Source organism: Poromitra crassiceps (assembly GCF_964638095.1).
Source record: "Poromitra crassiceps genome assembly, chromosome: 3".
NCBI classification, from domain to species: Eukaryota; Metazoa; Chordata; class Actinopteri; order Beryciformes; family Melamphaidae; genus Poromitra; species Poromitra crassiceps.
This window is the reverse complement of record NC_139625.1, coordinates 52,232,865-52,256,279: the sequence shown is the minus strand read 5'-3', so window position 1 is coordinate 52,256,279 and position 23,415 is coordinate 52,232,865. Positions and strand designations below refer to the sequence as shown.

The following is a 23,415-nucleotide window of genomic DNA, read 5'->3' as shown; positions in this document are numbered from 1 at the left end:
AAAAACATAATACAGTAATGACTATAACAAACTTTCCTTGACTCCTCCCTCCTTACAGTAATGACTATCACAAACGTTCCTTGACTCCTCCCTCCTTACAGTAATGACTATCACAAACTTTCCTTGACTCCTCCCTCCTTGCATAGAAGACTGTTTTGACTCTTAAATACTGCCAGGAAGAGAGGATGTGAGGAAACTTCCAATTGATTTCATACTCATTCATATTATTGTAAGATAGTCAGTCTAATTCCTATTGGCAGGTACTTACAGTGCATCTATCCTGCGGACAAGGCAGAAAAACAGATATACAACCTGTTTTATGTGACACCTTTTTCTATACAGTACACAAGCTCAGCAGGAAGGTTTTTCCTACTTTTCCCCACAATTTTTTAACAAAGCGTTTCCTACTAGCTCCGATAATGACAATATGGGTACAGAAAGTCCATGTACAGTAAATGCATTGCCTGTATATGTGTAAAGTCAATTTCACGCACCATCATACATCAGTCTTACATATCCTCAGTAGTGTTGTAGTAGTGGAGATATAATACATAAATATACTATTTAAAAAAGTTTGAAAACAAATTTCATTTGATTCTATTGGCTCTTTCCTTTGTAACACATTTGTATGTGTGGGTCTATGTATGTGGCAATAGTTGGCTTGTTCTAATAAAGCTAAATGAATTAAATATATCTGATTGTCTCTGAGAAGAATGCCATGACCGCATGCCCCAAAAAATGGCTGGGGATCAAAAAATAACAATTATGTAGTATACGTATAGTATGCACACTCAGTATGTAGTGTGTGTGTGTGTATGTGTGTGTAATGTAGGCCTAACCCAGTGCAGTCCCATATGGGCAATAAAGCATCAGGATGGGTAATACAATATGCCATCAATGTTCTTCACACTGTGTAACAGTCCACAGTTTAGGTCAGTGCGGACACAGTGGCAACTGGTTATGTCCCAAATAAAAGCAAGAGCTGCTTCTTGGATTGGACAGTTCCAAACGTCTGTGTGGTTTTCAAGTCACAAAGACAGAGGTGGCGATGGAAGGCAAACTAACAGAGAGGAGAAAGCGAGAGAGCAAAAGAAGGATGAAAGTTGGATGACACTTGAACAACTTTCCTCTTGTCCTCTGCCCATCCTCCCATCACCTCTTCTCGTTCAGCTAACATTGGGCTCTTCTCCAAGCCGATCCCTGACATCAGGTGGCCGCCCACTTCTAACTCCCTGCTCAGGACTCCTTGCCCTTCTCCAGAGAGCTGTGGATCTTGTCCAGGGTCTTTTTGATGCGCAGTGCTGTCAGCCTGGCTGAGGGGTTCTGGTACCAGCACTCCTTCATCAGCTTCACCAGAGCAGATAAAGTCTGAGACAGAAAGGGTGAAACGAGGTGAGAAGGATGAGAAACACAGGGAGAAGAATGCAGCAATAGACTCACAGTTAGAGGGCCAAACCTCATCAATGTAACTAGTAACAGTTCCATTTGAGAAACCCCTTTTAGCTAACTCACTAGCAATGGTATCAGTCTCTCTTGCCTGATAACATCAATGTATTCCATTTTACAGTTAAAGACAACCAGATCTGCAAATATCCACATGGCTAACATGACAAACTCACAAAGGTACAAAATGGATGTTAATATTTGGTTTCCTCAATTGTTTTGGATGAGAGTGTATGAGTGGGGCTTGCCTTTCCCCATTTTTGTTTTCCTTGCCCCAACAATGTGAATGTATTCTCACAGCATTATATCATCTTACAGCACTGTCCTTTAACCAGGGGACACAGATTCCAGCATCCACCCTACTGAGGAGTCCTTGAGCAAGGCATTCAATCCCCTCACTGTTCTGTAGCCAGCTCTGACCTCCCTGTGGAAGGAGCACATGAATCTCCCTACACAGATAAATACTTACAGGATCAGAGAACCAGCGATTTGGAATGAAGGGCCTCTGCTGCTCCACACACACCACCTTCCTCATGTCTTCAAAGCTGGGGTCATTTGGCACCTGATCATAGAAAGGAGGTCTGTACTCCTCTACAATACCTGGGCGGGCAGGGGAAGAGAACACAAAGGATTGAGATGGCAGAAATTAGATAAGATATATCCCTGTAATATCTTACTATCTAAGATATTAGATAGTAAGCAACAGGAGCAACATAAGTGGAGCGAGGACACTCACCGTTGCTGTATGTGCGTCTTGCTATCTCCCACAGCACCAGCCCAAAGGCCCAGATGTCCACTCTCTTGTAGGCATCAAAGCAGTCTGTCTGAATGGTCTCGTCCAGCACCTCGGGTGCCATGTAGCGCTTGGTGCCCACCTTTGGATTGTTGCCCACATCCAGCAGGTTGTCTGCCTGGGAGTGTGTTACAGCCAGCCCTGTAACAAGCAAACACAAGGTGTAAGGGAGTGTGTTACAGCCCTGTAACAAGCAAACACAAGGTGTAAGGGAGTGTGTTACAGCCAGCCCTGTAACAAGCAAACACAAGGTGTAAGGGAGTGTGTTACAGCCCTGTAACAAGCAAACACAAGGTGTAAGGGAGTGTGTTACAGCCAGCCCTGTAACAAGCAAACACAAGGTGTAAGGGAGTGTGTTACAGCCAGCCCTGTAACAAGCTGGCTGGTAGGTGTAGGTGTCTCTAGGACTTCCAAATGTTCTGTTCCACACATGGTGAAAAATAGAGACATGAGTAAAACAAGGCAACAGTAAACATGTCCCCCACAAATGATGCAGCCGCCCCCATGACGGCCAACAATTATGTCACCTTGTTTTGAGCTGAATGGTTGAATTTCTCTTGGGATAATGAATCATTGAAATTTTGAAAATACATCTGATTAGTGGTGTCTGAGATATTCCATGTTCCATGAGAGACATATGGGTGCTGCACTGGTGTGATTTTTTTTTTACTGAACCTTTTTTGACTGCTGTCCAAGTTGTGCAGCGGAGCTTGTTTGCATCACTCACTTATCGAAACTCCTTATTGGTTCGGTTCTTTATCAATACTCTTATTAGTTACCGTAAATTCCGGACTATAAGCCGCGGCTTTTTTCCCGTTTTTTGGCCCCTGCGGCTTATATAACGGTGCGTCTTATCTATGGATTTTTTCAGAAAAAAAATTTCAAATACAAATAAAATCTCTCTTTTTTAGCACTCTTTCTACCTATAAATCCACTTCTGTTTTAATTTCCTCTGTTGCCCTCTTTTCACCACACCGCGGACACTGTGTGCACTGTCGAAATAAACAAAGGTGTTGTGTTATGTTGTTTTGTTGAAATGTTACGGTAATACGGTAAATGGGAGCTTCCTCAAACAGCCAACAATCCCCTCTGTGCGTGAACTAGGGATGTCAACGGTTAACCGTTAATCGATTAACCGTCGCTAACGTCGTTGTTCGGTTATTGCTGTCGGTCTATCAGTTAATATTAAAAAAAAAAAAAAAAAAAAAAAATTTTGGTCTATTTACTCAATGAGCTCATGCCCAAACAAGGCGTGTCTATTTAGATGCTGAAATGTTAATGCTTTTTGTGTTAGAAATTCTAACACAAAAAGAATTTGTGTTGAAATGTTGATGCTTTTTGTTAATGCTTGTTAATGCTTTTTGTGTTAGAAATTCTAACACAAAAAGCATTAACATTTCAGCATCTAAATAGACACGCCTTGTTTGGGCATGAGTTCATTGAGTAAATAGACAAAAAAAAAAAAAAAAAAAAAAAAAAACTTTTTTTTTTTTTTTTTTTTTTATATTAAAAAATTATGAATTAACCGATAGGTTAATCGATTATTAGCGTCGGTTAATCGAAAGTGAAATTAACCGAAAATTGACATCCCTAGCGTGAACCCTTACATATGGTAATTACGGTAAGCAAAGTTCATCAGCCCGGAATCACAACAAGACGAGCAGTCTGTCTCTCACTTACCATGGGGAAGGTACGCAGAAATTCGCACGACGCAGCATTCAAGCTGAAAGCAGTCGAACTCGCACTAAAAGAGGGAAATAGAGCAGCCGCGCGTACTCTGGGCATAAATGAATCGATGGTGAGACGTTGGAAAAAGCAGCAGGAGGAACTGGCTCAGTGTAAGAAAACAAAAAAGTCCTTCAGAGGCCACAAAAGCAGATGGCCGGAGCTTGAAGATTCCCTTGAGGACTGGGTGTTGACCCAGCGAGCAGACGGCCGAGGCGTTTCCACGGTGCAGATCCGACTGAAGGCAAAAACAGTAGCCACCGAGATGAAAATTGAACATTTCAGAGGTGGGCCATCTTGGTGCTTTCGTTTCATGAGACGAAAGGGACTGTCTGTCCGGGCGCGGACGACTGTGTGCCAACAACTCCCTCCCGACTACCAGGAGAAAATCGCAAACTTCGGCGAATACACACAAAGGAAGATCAAGGATCATTCCATCGAACCGGAGCAGATCATAAACATGGATGAAGTGCCCTTGACGTTCGACCTGCCACTCACTCGCACTGTGAACAAGAAAGGTGAATCGTCGATCACGTTAAGAACCACAGGTCACGAGAGAACCAACTTCACTTGTGTTCTAGGCTGCACAGCATCTGGAGCGAAGCTGCCGCCAATGGTGATTTTCAAGCGGATTACGATGCCGAAAGAGAAAATGCCCAGTGGTATCTGCGTCAGAGTCAACAAGAAAGGGTGGATGATGGAAAGTGTCATGAAGGAGTGGTTGTCTCAGTGCTACGTCCAGCGCCCTGGAGGATTCTTTCACCAAAAGAAAGCGTTGCTCGTCCTGGACAGCATGAGGGCTCATATCACCGATTCGGTCAAAGCAGCCATCAAGAAAACAAACAGCATTCCAGCTGTGATACCTGGGGGCACGACCAAGCATCTCCAGCCACTCGACATCAGTGTCAATCGCGCATTTAAAGTGGCGCTGCGCATCGAGTGGGAGACGTGGATGACGAGCGGGGACAAGTCATTCACAAAAACAGGGCGAATGAGGAAGGCAACTTTCGCACAAGTTTGCCAGTGGGTCCTGACAGCGTGGAGGAGTGTTAAGACATCCACGATCACCAACGGGTTCCGAAAGGCTGGACTGCTGCGTGACGAAGAGGAGGACGCCGCCACAGCTGAGGGCCTTCAGAGGCTGTTCGATTCGGACAGTGACGAAGAGGAGTTCGTTGGTTTTGAGAGCGACAACGAAGGAGAGAGAGGAGTGGTTGACGAAGCCACCCTGAACCTGTTCGTTTCCGACACTGAAGTTGAGGACTTTGCTGGTTTCAGTACGGAGGAAGAAGAGGAAGACGAGGAAGACGAGGATTAGTGACTTTACTTTGACTCTGTTTACAGCCGTTTGCTGCACCTTCATCTAAAAGATGAAGAGAAGGATTACGGTACCTGGTTTTGTTGGCAGCACCTTATCCTTTTGAGGATTGTTTTTTGTTTTCCAGTTATTTACTGCACCTTAACCTTTTGAGAATTGTTTGATTGTTTTTACAGCACTTTATCCTTTTGAGGATTGTTTTATTATTATTATTATTGTTTTATTTTTTATAGCTACGGTATTTATTTTGTTGAAATGTTAATAAATGGGAGCTTCTTATAGCCTATAGCCTACCCTACCGTAATGCTTGTTTTGTTGAAAATAAATGGGAGCTTCCCCAAACAGCGATCTCTTTCCCGACATTCCTCTCTGTGCAGAACCCTTTCATATGGTAATTAAACATCAAAACACCCGCGGCTTATAGTCCGGTGCGGCTTATAGAAGAAAAAAATAGTCAATTTTGGTGCTGCGGCTTATAGACCGGTGCGTCTTATAGTCCGGAATTTACGGTATTTATCATTACTAAATAATTGCTTTTTAAAAATATATTGTAAAAAATCTGAACATTATTAGAATGTATTTTATATTTTTAATATAACTAAATGTTTCTAGAGCAGCAACAGTAATGTAATGCCCACACAGAGCAGGCAGCAAGCTGGAGCTCAGAGTCAACAGACGAGAACACGCATAGGACTAGGGTCCTTGACATGGGAGGGGATCTAGCGGCAGGCTTCCAGACAAACTTTTTCACTAGCAGCACTGGTGCAACCAACTTTTTCAGTTGTATTGTCAATATATACACTAATAAAATCCCATTACCTGGATGGCTGGAGAATTCTATAATACACTCTTATTTTAAATGCCTCCATTTGTCAAACAAATAACAAACCTGTATCTATAAGTACCGTACTTTGTGTCAAAGATAACTTGTACTTGAAAAAAATACCAACAGAAATTACTTTATTAAAATGGGTGCGGTCATCAATTCAATCTGACCATTTGATCTCAGATCAGAGCACTGGACAGAGCCTCACAGATTTTGTGATTACAAAATGTAGCAAATAAAATATGATGCATTATTATTCATTAGGGTACATCACTGAGGATACGTCCCAGTTGCATCCATGCAATGTTTTCTCTTTATAAGTTAGCCTGGCTTAGCCAGTGACTCATAGGAATAGACTACGTGACAACCAGGAATAGACTAGTGACCACTAGAGAGACAGTTGACAGCCGGAACAGGGACGGCACCCGGGAGCAGTATGGGTTAGCGCCCCAGCCTGCGTCTTCCATGAGGAAGAAGCCCAACAATCCACGAGAGGCCTTTTAGGAGGGCCATTCAAGCCGCAAGTGGAGACTGCAGTGCCACCAATTACTGGTACTGCATGGTATCCACCAAGATACCATCACGTCGGAATGAGATGTTTGGAGCGGGGGAGTCTGGTGCAGCGCACAGGTCCTAGACCTGGTGAGACGAGGGAGGAGGCCGGCCAGGTGGCAACCCACAGAGCCCGGGCCCTCTACGTACCAGAGCCCTTCCCCCCCCCGGTCCCGGCAGAGTAGTTCCGGAGCAGCGGATTGAGTGGCCCTGACCACATGACCACCTTCGACCTTTCCTAGAGGGCTGACCGTGGGTCACCTGGGCGAGGGTGTATGATGTTGCGAGACCCGAAACATCCTATGACCCCAGGGTACATCACTGAGGATACGTCCCAGTTGCATCCATGCAATGTTTTCTCTTTACATTAAACTAGCATTATATAGGAATTAAAAGCTCCTACCACTACTAATACCAACATTCATTTAGACTAGAGAAGGGGTGAAAATAATGCAAGACAGACACACTGCCTGCAGCCCCCCAAATCACTATCCATGCTCTATGCTCTGAAACTCAAAACGGAATTTCTGAACGACAGTTCAGATGATGCTCTGACCATTCCTACTTCTTATCTCTCTATATTGATGTGACCGCTACACTGCATACAGACACTAAGACAAATTCCTTGTATGTAATTTGCATACTGTGGCAATAAAAGTGATTCTGATTCTGATTTCAGAATGAATTTATGAACACATGAACACACCCATAGCGAAACAATAAGCTCATTAACCCATGTTTGTATAATTGAGTTAACTCCATATGTGGGCTCTAGCCTGAGTGCGTACACGTTACCTGATGAACGAAGCAGTCGAAAACTGCCTTTTGAGAGGAAACATTGTGATAAATCTATGTTTTATGGGCTTTCCCAAATGTTTTGGAAATAAAGAAATGCATTACTTTTTCAAATTCACTGTGTTTACATGTGTTTTTCAGTGTGTACAAAATGTTATTATCCTAGAAATGTGTTTTTATACAGATCATATCGACATCTGTAAATATCGGTTATCGGCCATACCAGCAATGCTAATATCGGTTATCGGTATCTGACAAAATTTTCACATCGGTGCATCCCTGCTTCTTTCCGTCATCTCGCTGTGTATCTGACTGTGTGCGTATCATTGACAGACAGGCAATGTGTGAGTGTGAGCGAGCTGGGAGCACCCGCGCGCCCCGCCTTCTCCATCGGATAGACATACTGCACAAACAGAAGCAGGCTGAGTAGAGAGATGTCTCTCTTCAAAGCGTATATCATTATCCCAGATGGAAAACAGAAGAGATCATTAACGTTAGACTGAAATCAGTCTGTAGACGGAGCTTTGCCACCCATGGAGACACTGCTCCATAATCTCACAATGATAAATGAAAATATGGATTTGATGGATAAATACTGTAGGTTGCTGCATAATTATTGTATGATGAGTATGGACCTATGACATAAAGGGACTAAAAAATACTCACAGACATAGATCAAGAAATAAAAAGAGATCATAGATAAATGACTGACCCAGGTCTGCGATGCAGCAGCGGAGCTCTTTAGTGACCAGGATGTTCTTGCTCTTGAGGTCGCGGTGTGCGATGGCCGGTTTGCCCTCTGTGCCAAAGATCTCTGTGTGCAGGTGCACCAGGCCGCACGCTATCGATGCCGCCATGGCCAGGCCCTCTGACGTCTCCACTGCAACTCGCTGCAGGTAGTCATACAGCGAGCCGTTGTCATGGTAATGGGTAATGAGCCACAGCTGGGTGCTGGAGTTCCGAGAAGTCATGTCTGACGCCATGAAGCCTGGGAGGAGAGAGAGAGGAGCAGTGGGAGTAAGTAGTGATGAAATATTCACAATACATTATATATATACAGTATACACCAAGAACTGAAACCTTGGGGTATAAGAAAAAATAAATCACAAACAGAATCTTGTGTCTATGAGACTTGATTTCTCCTTGTTGTACCTGTCTCAAAGACTTTAAGGACTCACACTGAGTTTGGGAAAAGGGCATTCTCTTTTTCTGCTCCTTCTGCCTGGAATGGACTTGAAAAAACTCTGAAACTGCAGGACTTCATCACCATATCTGATTTTAAAAGTCAAATGATGGACATTTTAAAGAAAGAGATGGGTCAATGTCACTGCTTTGCTGTATAATGTGTCATGCTTGTTTTTCATTAACTTTACCTTCTCTCCTCAGCGACCCTTTGTAAACCCCCACCTCCCCTCCCACTCTTTCTTACTTTACCTTTTTACCCTACTTTCCAATCCCCTCCCTATCCCATTCAATCTTGGCTGTTCCAGCTCAATGTATCCTTGTGCCACATTACCTTTTATGCTCCTGACTGTGTTTGTGTCTTGCTTAACTGTTATTTTGCTTTTAAATGCTGCCATTTTTGGCCATGTCTTGCTCAAAAAAGAGATCACTGATCTCAAGTGACTACCTGGTAAAATAAATAATAAATAAAAGGACCATAATCAGTGTTTTTCATATTTTTAGAGAAGAAAACGGTATGCTATGCTTTGGAAAATAGTAAACTGTAATCATGTAAATTATACATATTAGAAATAGAATTGTAGCAAATGGGCTAAAACATAAAAAGTTTAGAGGTGCCTGGATCGATCAGCACTCAATCTGTATCTGCCGATTTTGACCTCAAATATGCAATCGGCTGATTGCAGATATTGCTTTATTGTTGCCGATTGCATAGCCGATCATGCTGCACGTGAGAAACATGAGGCAGCCCATTTCTCCGCAGAGTTAATTGGTGTAAAAAAAACATTTTCATGTCTTCAATGTCTATCGTTTAACTTTCATATTGTGCTCTAATGTTTATATCATTGAGTTGCAAGTCACACGCAAGTTTTTTTTTTACTCACCCAGTATGTTTTCATGTCTGAGTAGCACTGTGTTGTAGATCTCCGTCTCTCTGAACCAGGACTTTTCATCTCTTGAAGAGAAGATTTTAACAGCCACGTTCTCCCCCTGCCACTGGCCCCGCCACACCTCTCCATACCGCCCCTTACCTACAGTAGGAAGAAGGGACAACACAATGAGTTTACTTCTGTTCTAAGGATATGTTCACAATGCAGCTAAAAAGGCCAGATTCTGATCGTCTCCCCTCAGGTATGACACAGATGTGAGGTTTTGTAATGTACAGCAGCAAGCTATATATACAGTATATATATATATATATATATATATATATATATATATATATATAGAGAGAGAGAGAGAGAGAGAGAGAGAGAGAGAGAGAGAGAGAGAGAGAGAGAGAGAGAGAGAGAGAGAGAGAGAGAGAGAGAGAGAGAGAAAGTGAAACGTCACTTCCTGTTTTCTCCCTGTACCAGCGCTGTGAAAAATATGAATGGCGGTGGACGGAGAATAAAGTTACTTTTTTGATCCTGTTTGAATTGTGCCACGGGGTGCCAACGCTGATTTTGTCAATTTAAAATATAACTTTGCATGTCAAGAAAGTCGCAGTTTGTCGCCAAACTTTTGCACTAGAAGTTATAAATCAGAAAGACTACATGCACTGTTGCCTAAGTGACATCACTTTCTCTACCGGCAAAGCTGAAGACCGGCGACATGCCACGAGCTTCCACAAGCTATGTACCGGTAGTTTTTATACGAAACTAACCCCTACGTTTCAGTTTGACGACAAACTGTGACTTTCTTGACATGCAAAGTTATGTTTTAAATTGACAAAATTAGCGTTGGCACCCCGTGGCACAATTCAAACGGGATCAAAAAAGTACCCTTATTCTCCGTCCACCGCCATTCATATTTTTTGCAGCGCTGGTACAGGGAGAAAGCAGGAAGTGACGTTTCACTTTGGCTCTCTCTCTATATATATATATTAGGGATGTCACGATATTTTGTCCCACGAAATTTTGCGATATCAAAATGTGATATGTGTCGTGGAGATGAAAAACTATATTGCGAGAAAAATAACCTCTAAACAATGCTGCACTGACGGCACTGATCTGCATTCTCTCACTATCTTTTTCATTGCTTTGCTTGAAATGGGGACTAAACCGATGCTGATTAATAACCGACAAGATTAAATGTGCTATTTATAGACTAATGCATTCCCCTGGGTGGCGAAGTTTGCGCAACACTTATTCACGTTTCCCCGTGCGGTTTCCCCATGCGGACCCGTGTGTTTCAGTGGATGACAGCAGGGCGCACTGACTGTGTGTGTCTGCCTCTCTGCCTGCACTGCACATGAGTGGGAGAAGGACAGGGAGACCCCGCCGGTCCAAGCGGCAGGCGAGATGTCTCCACTCATCTGTACAGACCTAGTCTGAAATGAAATAGTTGTCGTGCCATTGTTTCCACGGGCACAACATGTCAGGTAAGCAGTTAATCAATGCATAGCCTACAAATGAATCTCGCTCTGAATGCGTCTAATGTGCGCATAATATCTGTCATTAGGCCCAAGTGCGTTGTAGACTACAACAAGTACATGAATGGGGTAGACAGATTGGACCAGAACATTGCCTACTATCCCTTTGCCAGGAAGACATCCAGGTGGCCATTCAAGTTTGTCATGTACTTGTTTCAAATGTCTTTTTATAACGCCTTTGTTCTGTACAAAGCTAAACACCCACAGAGAAAGTGTAAAACTTTGATGGCTTTCATCCTGAGTGTTGTCGGTGCATGGACCAGACCTGTGGTGGAGGAGGAGGTGGGGGCTGGGGTGGAGGAGGAGGTGGGGGCTGGGGTGGGGGAGGAGGTGGGGGCTGGGGTGGGGGAGGTGGGGGAGTAGGTGGGGGGTGGCGGGGAGGAGGTGGGGGCTGGGGTGGGGGGTGGGGGGAGGGCAGTGACCAACCTGCAACCAGGCCGGGCCGGGCACCATACCTGGACCCTCCAAGCAGGCTGGATGTCGATCTAGCGGGCCATGTAATGGCCATGTATCCAGCCTCACTCAAAAAAGCTGGCCCAACGAGGAGGTGTAGAGTTTGTGCAGAGATTGGTGTTAGAAGCGAGACACGCTACCGTTGTGTCGTGTGTAATGTCCCATTACACAGGGCTGGCTGCTATGAGGTGTACCACTCAGAGAAGAACCGTGCTCGGTGGCACAAGTAGGCATGGGTCGTAAAAAAAAAAAAAACTGCCTGTTTTTGATGCTCTTTGTTTGATTGTTTGCTAGCTAGCAGGAATACATAAAAAGCACCTGCCGATTTTCATGTAACTTTGTGGATGGGTGTAACATGGGCCAAGGAAGTACCCATTACATTTTGGAGCAGTTCTGGATTCGGTGTACGAGCCCAAACCGGTTTGATCACGAACCGAAAAAACCTATATATAAAAAAAAAAAAGCTGAGTGACCTGTGGTCTGCTCTTGTTTTGTATTTATTTTGACATTTATTTATTTTATTATTGTATTATTCCTCCATTATTGAAAACAACTATTGTTCATTGTCTCACTGATGCCAAAAATAAATGGTTAAAGTGACTGTTCTGCCTGTTTGATTGAATTTCACAAAACTGCGTTTTTCTCAGCTTTCCTTCTCAGACGCTGAAACCATGCTGTATTCAACGGCTAATATCTACATAACTACTAACTCTACAAACTAACTCTTTTAGACAGAGAAAGCACACATTCTATTAGTTCTTTTTAGATGATTGGTGTTCACGAAGTCCTAACAGAAAATAATCCTCGGCTCTTGTAAAATGAGCCAGAATCCTCAAAAACCCCCCTGGCAGAACCTACCTACAGCATTGAAAAAACGGCTGGCAGTCAATGTGTTAAATGAAAAATTAAGAAGTTGCTGGGAAAAGAAAAGTTAAGGAAAATGTGGGGGCTTGTGTTTAATTGAAATGTGGGGGTTATTGTTGAATGGGAAATGTGGGTTGAATTTAAATGTGTGAAAAAGAAAGGAAATAATGCAAAACTAAACATTATGGAGTGCCTAATGGGAAACTAGACATTATGGGGGTACCTAATGGAAAACTAGACATTACGGAGTACCTAATGCAAAACTAGACATTATGGGGGGTGTAATAAGAAGGGACTGTTGTTGGGGAAATTGAATGTGGTGATGGGAAAAATGTTGTGTTGGGTGTGTTTTGGTACAGGGGGATATGTGTGTGGGTTGTGCATGTCGCGTGGAAGCGACATTAAAGTTGGGTGGGGGAAATGTAGCGAATCGGTGTTACACGTATTGTGGGGTTTCCGTGTGTTGACTAGGAACTGATATGTGTGGGTGTGTTCCTAGGGGGAAGGGGATATATGTGACCAGTGGCCGGGGCGGAAGGCAGTCAAGCTGGGTGAGAGCGTTGACCAGACGTGTGTGTAGAGCTAGCAGCAAGGCTACCGCTGGAAGCTGGGAGGATGAGCCTGTGAATAAAAGCCTTGTACCAACTTCAAGTCTCCGGTTCCTTGTAACGAATACCCGATTCGTTACAATACTATCCTACACAATACACAGCTCGTTGCCTGCATAAGATATTTAAGATATAGATTGTATAGTTTATTTTTCTTTTACCATGCAATAAACATTTAGTTTGTGACAGTGTGACACATTATTATTGCAAGATAACCCTTATCTTCCATGATGTTTTCTAGTTATTATAACAATTTCCAACAACAGCATTTGTTTTGCATTTTGTGTATTTCAAATAAAATACTATTTTTCCAGTCATATATTTTCATTATTCAAGTTTTTTGTAAAAAAATAATAAATATCGTATCGTTATCGTGAACCCAATATCATGTATTGTATCGTATCGTGAACTGAGGGTATCGTGACATCCCTAATATATATATATATATATATATATATATGATTCAAGGGTCGTGACCATCATGACTGCATTTGAACATTCAAATGTTAAAATGTGCCATGACAATAATTAAAAGTTATGTCAGTCTCCTGAGACAAGTGTCATAATTTTGTCAGCCACTGCAACTTGGCTGAGCCAGCAATAACATGGAGGACAATGATACATGAATGGAAACAAAAGGAAATAGCTGACTTGACTGGTATTTGGGGAGATGCCTCAACTTTTGTTATTGTTACCCTGTGCAAACGTCTTTTCCACATGGTTGTCAGTCCATATTGGCATTGGATATGGGTTACATCCAAGAATAGATGTGAACAGTCATCCCCTACCAAAAAAATCAGATATGAGCAGCAATTCAAAACTGAGCATTTGTTAAGCTGTGAGACTGGTGAGTCTTGAAACACTTGGTAAACTGGAAACGCTGGGCAATTGGTAAGCTGAATCTGCAAGGTTCCAAATTGAGAACTGTTGCAGAAGGTTGCCGTGAGATGAATGTCACTGCCAGGTTGCGCCCATAGAGGGGGGTACTGTTAGATGACTACGTACTGTTATGTCTCATTTCCACCACATATAACAGCACAGTACAGCTCTACTCTACCTGGCCTTACTCGTCTCTACTTGATATAGACTCCGCTTGCATAGCAAGTTTACTCGCCTCCGCCCACACCTGGTCATCATAGCGACCGCATATCTGCCCTCCGCCCATAGCCCAAGTAGGCTATAACATAAAAATTAAATCCATTCCATACACGGAACGTTTAAACTGGTTATGAAATACTGGTGCCTCTAAATGACCTACAGTGTACATGGGCAAATGTGACAATCGGCCAGGAGAATGGATATCACTTTGTTGTTACTCACATGCACGCGCTGCGCGGGGGTTACGCTACGGGGAGAAGGGAAGCCACTACCCCGGCAGCCACTCACCAGGCAAGACCGCGGCTTCGCTAAACCCCCGCCTCCGGCCTAGCGGAGCCAACGCACCACACAACTACAAGGGCTTCCCGAGGAGCAGACTTTTAAAGCTGTTAATGTTAATGTCATGTTAAAGCTGAGCAAGGAGGTTGATTTTTTTTCACCAGCAGCAACACAAAAGACTGATGGAAATAACAGAAGAGAAGGTAAGCCCCACTAAACTGGTATCAAGCATTGACAGTAGATACTAGGGATGCACCGATCGATCGGCACGTGACCGGAAATGGCCGATTTTCACGTGATCGCAGTTTGTCACACATGCAAGTCGAAAATAAGCCGTGGAGACAGAGATGCGGCCGAGTCCCGCTCGGCTGGAGTCCAGTCTGAGCGGCTCGCTTCACCTCACTGGCCCCTCTCTCTCTGCTCTCTCTCCCCGGGAAGCGGTGCTCCAGCAACCCGCCACCGCGCACAGCCGGCTTGGCGAGGTGAACGCGAGCATTGTGTCCAGTATGATGATAACCATTCCCCGACCTGCATTCTCCATTCCACATCAGCGCTGCTGCCTCAGCCTGTCACTCATGTTGCAACGTGGTGGATACAGGAGAGACTATTTGTTTCGTATTGCAAATAGAACGACATGAGAACGACGGACATAATAATAAAAATGCATCGGACTCACAAGTGTGCAACGTTTTCTGTGCGTGATGATATTTTTTCGGATGGCAGATAAAAATACGCATACCAAACTTCGGACTGTGTGTAAACTCCGCCTGATATTCAGACTGAAGATCGTTACTGTAACTCATAAACTCATTTCCCCTCTACTCAAGAGGTCTGGAGCCAGTCTATAAACTCCTTGTCCATGGATCATTTTGATGTTCTGTTGCACCTGTTTTCTTTTGGAAAAGTAAATGCATGATAGCTGTGGCATATAGGCTATTGGATTTAATTTAATTTTTGTATTCATTGTATTTGCACAAAAAAGCTCTGTCCAGTAGCCTAACCTGGAACACTTTTATTTTGAGATGTGTTTGAGTGAGATGGTCCTACTTCATGCAAATTATAAGAATTGTTTATTTGTTTATTTGGATCCCCATTAGATGTAAGAATTGTTCTATGAATCTTAATTTTCAAACAAAGTTACAAAAACGTTTGTGTAAGCTGTCAATTGTTGTTTTTAGAAAGAAAAATCGGAATCGGCAAAAATCGGTATCGGCAAGTCAGACTATTCAAAAATCGGAAATCGGAATCGGCCAAGAAAATGGCAATCGGTGCATCCCTAGTAGATACAGTAAACACGATTCTGCCTGACCAATCAATTGTCTGCAGTGTTTTCACGTCACCGTATGGTACCGGCTGGAACATCAACAAAGCAGGGACCAAAACTAGCACAACTCAACCCCGACTCAACCCGGGCTGTCCAGGTTTTTGATCGGTGGAATGAGACAAAAAAGCGAGACGAGCTGGGCGGGACCGCGCTAATACCAGCGGTGGAAATGGGCCATATGATGATGTCTTGACTACATCACTACTAAGTCACTGGACTCTGTTAGATGATGTCATAACTGTGGTGATGATGTTGACTGTGATGATGTTATAGTTTATGATAATGTCATCCGTGATGATTCCACTGATGATGTCATAAATCGTTGATGCGGTCATACAGTTCAAGAAGGCTCTGCCTGGTGGCCAGGTCACTATAAGAGTCAGCTCTGCTAGCCCTCGGTTTCCGGTCATAAAATCAAATTTCCGATCGATTTTGCAACTGCCTTCAGTCTCCAGATTTGCCTGTTGCCGTTTCTAGTTACCAAGCACCTAGGGATCCTAGTTACCAAGCGTACAGTGTCTGCGAATGAATCCACTTGACCCCCGCTTAAAGGAGAATTTCGGTTTTTTTGAACCTGGATCCATCTCCTGGCATTAATTATGATTTGGCCACTCACCAGGCGATCTCCGCGGCGTTTCTGGCCATCCTAGCGTTGTTTTGACATCAATAGCGTCCAAGTCAGTTGTAAAATGGAGCTGACTTGGGGCCAAGTGTGAGCCTGTCTTTCCTGCATCTAAATAGCTATTTTTATTCCCGTTTTCGCCAAATATCGTCAGAATCTGATCCCTCAAGAAGCACCACAGTGATATTTCGCCAAAGGCTGTTTCCTGGAGTCCCACAGGGATCAAATTACCTCAAACGTGATCTCGGTCACCAAGTCTCGTGAAGTCCCGCGATACTTTCCTGCCGACTGACCAAGTACAGGAGGACGCTTTGCGGTGGTGGTTTTAGCGCAACCTATGTGGGGTTTGGCGTAACCTATGTGGGATTCGAAATAACGAAGGTTATGCCAAACCCCACATAGGTTGCGCTAAAACCACCACCGCAAAGCGTCCTCCTGTACTTGGTCAGTCGGCAGGAAAGTATCGCGGGACTTCACGAGACTTGGTGACCGAGATCACGTTTGAGGTAATTTGATCCCTGTGGGACTCCAGGAAACAGCCTTTGGCGAAATATCACTGTGGTGCTTCTTGAGGGATCAGATTCTGACGATATTTGGCGAAAACGGGAATAAAAATAGCTATTTAGATGCAGGAAAGACAGGCTCACACTTGGCCCCAAGTCAGCTCCATTTTACAACTGACTTGGACGCTATTGATGTCAAAACAACGCTAGGACGGCCAGAAACGCCGCGGAGATCGCCTGGTGAGTGGCCAAATCATAATTAATGCCAGGAGATGGATCCAGGTTTAAAAAAACCGAAATTCTCCTTTAACAGCATTAAAGCGACACTTAACCAAAAAACAATGATGATTTATTTTGCACATGATCTCACACATATCCGAAAACTATAAACAGTTTTGACATTCATTTAGTTTGACAGTTAGTTGACTTGTGAAGTGTCCCTTTAAGGACTGTGGTGTGAACGTAGCCTGAGATACAAGATTGAAAGATTCAGAGGATTGGGAGTGTTTGCAGCCATTAAGCATCTTAAAGTGATTCATATCAGATGGCCTTCTGTTCCTTGTTTTATGTGTCTGCTGTGGTCTCATATTGATTTTTACCTACCAACACACTCCATCAGACTGATCTGCCTGGCCACAGTTCTCTGGACAAGGAAGGGAAGACCAGAACCACTGCCTGATGTACAGGAGTGGTCCAACAGGTCCTGGAAACAGACAGAGAAGGAGAATATCACTATAGACCTCTGTGTTAGCCACAGTCTTTAACTGCACTACAGAAATCAAGGGCCTGATTATGGCAGAAAATAGCAGGAAATAATGGTGAAAATGGTTGGCGTCCAGTATCCCAAAAACTGGAATGGGAGTCAAATCCCCTGAAAAATCGCATCTGAAAAAGAGAAACTGGCAAAAATAATATTGGCCACCTGGCACCTGGCCAAGAAAGCAATTTCTCATAAGGGAAAATACCTCAGCACTGATTTACAGCTAGAGAGCAAGTCATGAGACAAGTGATCTCTCTCACTCATTTGATTTACAGCTAGAGAGCAAGTCATGAGATAAGTGATCTCTCTCACTCTTTTGATTTACAGCTAGAGAGCAAGTCATGAGATAAGTGATCTCTCTCACTCTTTTGATTTACAGCTAGAGAGCAAGTCATGAGATAAGTGATCTCTCTCACTCTTTTGATTTACAGCTAGAGAGCAAGTCATGAGAGAAGTGATCTCTCTCACTCTTTTGATTTACAGCTAGAGAGCAAGTCATGAGAGAAGTGATCTCTCTCACTCTTTTGATTTACAGCTAGAGAGCAAGTCATGAGAGAAGTGATCTCTCTCACTCTTTTGATTTACAGCTAGAGAGCAAGTCATGAGATAAGTGATCTCTCTCACTATTTTGATTTACAGCTAGAGAGCAAGTCATGAGATAAGTGATCTCTCTCTCTCTTTTGATTTACAGCTAGAGAGCAAGTCATGAGAGAAGTGATCTCTCTCACTCATTTGTGAATCTATATGGCTTCAGCAACACAAACAGCAACCTCTCTCTTTCCTCACCGCTAAAGTGCTGTCTCCCACATTGGAGGTGATGAGGCCATCAATGGCTCCCTGCTCAGTGTCAAACTCCTGCAGCCTCTGCAGACGGCCATGGTGGAGCCTCCTGCAGGCCAGCACTGACACTACAGACAGCAGAGCCAGAACCACTACTGGACCGAGGACAAAGAGTGCTAGCATCTCCACACGATAACGCACTGGCTCGCCTTCTGGGGCTGTGGGGGGAGGCAGGGATAGAGAATGAGGGAAGAGGGTTGTGCAGTGAGGTAGGGATTAAGATGTATTATTTGTAAAAAAAAGAAATAACGCATCTAAACAACACATTCTTCTTTTGTTTGGTGCTGAAATGGAGCACAATTTCACAACAAGCGGCTATCCACCTGATGGCAGCAGAGGCATTAATGAGCTTCTGGTGGTGTTGCTGTTACACATGTCCTGGGCACAGCAGAGAATGGCCTGGTGGAAGGAAGGAGCTGTGGAGCAATGCAGGCGGATTTTCTCCGGCCCCTCCAGGCAGCCGCGCTCGAACACCACCCCGCTGCTGCCCACTTTGACAGAGGAGAAGCAGCGGGCACCATGGCACTGGGTGGCCTGGAGGCATTTGGCACTGTCACACATACACACCAACTGTCCATCTGTGGAAGAGAAAGATGAAACGAAGAGTCAAACATTCACTCATGCTCTTGCACAGTACACAGAGACACACCAACCAACAAACACACACACTATTGCTTCATCCTCTTTCTCACTCACGCAAGCTGCCCATCTTGTTAAAAAAAAGAGACAGCATGGACATATCACAGTCTCAAACAGTAATAATATATAAAGGGGAAAACACATAAGCACAGTACCCGTTCCCTCAGCCAATGTCTGCAGGGCCTGCAGCAAGAGCAGGAGAAGGACTTGGACACTGCAATGAGCCATGTTTCAGTGCACTGAGGGTGGGAGAGGGGAGAAGACGGGAGAAGACCCAGAGAGTTGAACAGTCAGCTCGTTAAAGAGAGCCAGCTCTTGTAAAGAGGATGCTCTCAGTATAATTACATTTACCCTCTTTATCTTTTCTAATTATCCTTGCCAAGGCTTTGGGCAGGAATAGGAAGGAACTCATAACGCACATTAAAGAAGCCACTGTATGTCTTTGTCAATGGGTTATTTTAACACACACAATACAATCCACACATTGGTCATGAATAAAACTGCAGCCATATCAATAAAAAAAACATCTGAAACTCACTCTAACTTCAAATGATTTTGGGGAGGAAAATAAAAATAAATACAAATGTGGGTAATATGTGGTAACATTACTCGGCTGTCAATCGCATTGACTGAGTGGCCAATAAACAGTGCTTGAGAAACGTTACCGGTAAAGGTAGCGTTAGATAATTAATAATACGGCTAGCTTAAAAAATGAACTACTGAATGAGATAAGAGAAGAACTTCAGCTAACCTGAAAGTCACTGGATCTGTTCCTCTGCATGCTAACGTAGCTAGCTGGCACTGACAACTTGCTAGCAAGCTAGCTAACATCAACAAGCTCAATGTCACAGGCTGCTTCTGGCGTTAAGCTAGGCTAGCCACTCTTCATAGGTTGAATCATACACACTGGAAGTCTGGCAGTTTGCTGTAGCTAACAGGCCATCAACAAGCAGTTTTATTGCCCGTCCCCAGCCGCCTCCGAGGCGCCAGGCAGACAGACCAGTGTCTGCCCGCTGCAGCAGCTAGCCCTGCAAGTTACCTACAGCACAAAGCGCTGCCAGGCACCAGACAACGGGGCATCATGTTCAAAAGAGAGCAATGTAAACACAATCTTACCTGGCACAGACGTAGTACAGTATCTAGCTACCTCATTCTCTCATGTATGTATAGTCGCAATTTATTTAAAATTATCTTATTGATGTGATTTTCGGTGCAAGCCGAAAGAGAGGACCACAGCCCAGCCCACGAGCCCACCCACTGACAGGCGAGGCTACTGCTACTCGTGAATGACGTCACCAAAACATTCTCATCAAGATGCATTGTGGGGCAGTGCGAGTCCTCCAACCTGGTTATGGCATCAACAAAGATTGAAATATTACTCTTTTGTAACAATCCCAATGTCTCTGTAGATTAATCCAACATCCAACAATCCATAAAATGATTTGGCAAAAAACAAACAAACAAACAAACAAACAAACAAACAAAAAATCCTTTATCACCATCATCATCATCTGATGATGATAAAAGGAGGGTAGTTCTTCTTTGGCAATTTTATGTATGATGATGATCATCATACATAAAATTGCCAAAGTGGCATCTGTCTATCTGTCTGTCTGCGATTTTGGTCACGTTTTTGGTCCCACATTTTGAGATTTTTTATTTGAATCGCTTGGTTTGACCGAGTAAAGCAATTTTTATAAGCATTTTATGAAATATCTATGGAAAAATGAATGGTGGATGAAATCCCTTGGTGCATATGCCCAACCCGGAAGAGGGCGTGAATTTGGCTCTCTATTCCATGATAGGACAGGAGATAAACCAATGATAGGCTATATAGGCTACATCTATTGTGCCGATTATGAACATTGATGATGATCAAAAGCAAATAATGCCAGTGTTATGAGCAATAATACATACACATTAATAATACTCCATTCATTTCAGTTCTACTGCTTCTGTCTTTCTGTTGATGTTTTGGTACAATAGGTAAGCTACTAGTCCAGGGGTTCTCAACCTTCTTTGGCTTGTGATCCCATTTTGACATCACAAAAATCTAGGGACCCCAGACAATCTTCTTCTTCTAATGGCTTTCCGGCAGACTGGATGCTTTACAGCACATTGCTGCCTCTCACAGAATATTACAGAAAGAGGCCCGGCATTAGCATGCGTTTTGTGTTCAATGTGTACACAATGCGTCCCTGACCACCTCCGGAGGTGGTTTGGCCGATCAGTTTACAATCCGTCTTCAATGTGTCTTGGGGGCGTTTACACCTGTACTTTCAAGTGGTCAAGCACAATCTGATTGCAATCTAATGACAGAAAACGCATGTTAATGCCAGGTGTATAAATGGCCTCAAATTCCAGACTCGGGGGGTCCGCCCCCTCAATGTTCCTCCCTCCGGCCGCCTCCCTCTCCTATTCGCCCTTCGTGTTCCCGGACCTCTTGGCCCTCGTGCCAGCACGCCGACCTCCCTCGCTGCTTTTTTTTATATATATATTTTATTTTCAATTTTTTATAGAACAATATACAAGACAAACAGGCTCAGATACAGGAAATGAAAAACAAAAACAAAAACAAAAACAAACATACATGTGCTACCAGCCGCACAGTGTCCATGTGTTTACAAGAGACGTGTATAGGATGGGATCCCACATAAGGGGTCCATTAGACAGGGGCGAACTGGGATCATAATTCAGGCCGGGCATTAGATACCAAGCAGGCCAGGCCGATACGGGCCGACGCGCGTGGCGAAAAATTTGGGCCGTTTGAAGCCCGATTTGGGCCATTTGAAGCCCAATTGGGGCCGTTTGAAGCCCAATTTGGGCCGTCTGAAGCCCAATTTGGGCCGTTTGAAGCAAGATTTGGGCTGTTTGAAGCCCAATTTGGGCCGTTTGAAGTCCAATTTGGGCCGAGTCCAATGTTACAATGAGATGCACATCATGCACCCACTTTAACCCTGAAGTGTAATTATTACTTCAGACTAACTAATAAAGTAATAAAACCACTAGTAAACCAGTAGGCGGCGCCTGGCCTGCTGTTCAGTGAGTGGCCTGACTGCGGGCACAAAAAAAAATAAAAATAACAATAATTGCAGGCCAGGCCAGGCCAGGCCACCGGGCATTTGCCCGACATGCCCGATTATGCAGTCGGCGCCTGCCATGACATACCAGCCGCCATCCGTCGCCCCTAGCCTCAGTCACTTATCATTCTTGACCTCATCAAAGTAGGCCAAAAACGGGTCCCAGAGAGAACCTTTTAAGTGAGTTGTTCTTAGGGACCTGAGTCTCTCCATCTGTACAACAGAGATCATGTCCATCAGCCACACCTGAAAAGAAGGTGAAGAGGAGGACTTCCATTCCTTCAAAATTTGTTTTTTGGCTACAGTTGTCCCCAGTGTCAGCTATAGGGAAGTTCAGTGAGGACTCTGAGCAGCCGAAGATGGTGAGTTGACCTCCTTCGCTGCTTGACGGCCATCATCGGGTCCCGGTCTCCAAGCCCATTTGATTCCCCCAGACATTCAAATTCCAACAGCGGTAATATCATCAGTGACATCATCAGTGATGTCACATGTAACAGTACTGTATGCTGAGTTTTTATTCAGAATTCTGACTTTTTAAAACAAACTCCTTCCTATAAGAGGCTAAACAGTTGGGAAATTATGTGGCCAAAGTAAATTAATTGATTCAATCTTTATTAAACTAAATAATTTGAGGACAAGCCTCATTTGTGAGTATTACACAACAAAACAGTAGCCTACATAATAAATACAATAAATATACAAAATGCAAACATAATAGAGTGTAAACATTTAAAGTGTGTGTACAGTCAATCAAAACAACTGCAGATTACAGTGGTGGATTAGGGATTTGAACTGACCGGAGGATACCAAAGTAGCTCATAGTTTTTGTTGTATGGTGTCCATGTAGCCTATGAGGTGTGCAGTAGTTAAAAGCAGTTTTCCCATTCTGTATAGGAACTCTTCTCATTCATCTCCCTCACTCAGTTCTGCAACACCTCTCTCTCTCTCTCCCCATCTCTTCTCCTCTCCATCTTTTCCCACTTCAGTAATGAAGTGAGGTAATTTGGACAATCTCCAAAAATTAAGGCTTTATATAAAAACAGATGTCAGTGCAATTTGTGCTAGGGAACACCAAACAACTCTATTAGGCTATATAAGACACAATGGTGAGTATCATAATTATCACCGGTGATCAATCTAATATGTAATGTAATAGCTGAGTGATATACAGTACAGAATTTAGTCAAGTCAAGTCAAGTCAAGTTTATTTGTATAGCACATTTCATACACAGAGGCAATTCAAAGTGCTTCACATAAAATGGTTGACAGGAAAATAAACGAAAAGAAGAAATAAAATG

The 23,415-nt window shown here is 43.6% G+C and overlaps 1 protein-coding gene across 1 annotated transcript; it reads right to left on the bottom strand.

Annotated features, from left to right (window-relative positions):
- Positions 1-1,226: 1,226 nt before the first annotated feature.
- Positions 1,227-20,287, bottom strand: acvr1l (activin A receptor, type 1 like). Its single transcript, XM_083633511.1, has 10 exons — positions 20,154-20,287; positions 19,193-19,276; positions 18,722-18,976; positions 18,345-18,556; positions 17,402-17,501; positions 9,519-9,665; positions 8,165-8,440; positions 2,180-2,377; positions 1,913-2,043; positions 1,227-1,368 (listed from the first exon to the last, which is right to left on the bottom strand). The coding sequence occupies exons 2-10, from the start codon at positions 19,263-19,265 to the stop codon at positions 1,237-1,239; spliced, it is 1,524 nt and encodes a 507-aa protein (XP_083489637.1). The 5' UTR covers positions 19,266-19,276; positions 20,154-20,287; the 3' UTR covers positions 1,227-1,236.
- Between the last annotated feature and the right edge of the window lie 3,128 nt (positions 20,288-23,415).

What these genes read in the sequence shown, in the direction of transcription:
- acvr1l (XM_083633511.1), bottom strand. Translation starts at nt 19,265, where the DNA reads ATGGCTCATTGCAGTGTCCAAGTCCTTCTCCTGCTCTTGCTGCAGGCC. An exon ending in CAGACATGAAAACATACTGG is followed by an intron (nt 8,441 to 9,518) that starts GTGAGTAAAAAA and finishes CTCTCCTCCCAG; the next exon opens with GCTTCATGGCGTCAGACATG. An exon ending in CTGCTGCATCGCAGACCTGG is followed by an intron (nt 2,378 to 8,164) that starts GTCAGTCATTTA and finishes TGCTTGTTACAG; the next exon opens with GGCTGGCTGTAACACACTCC.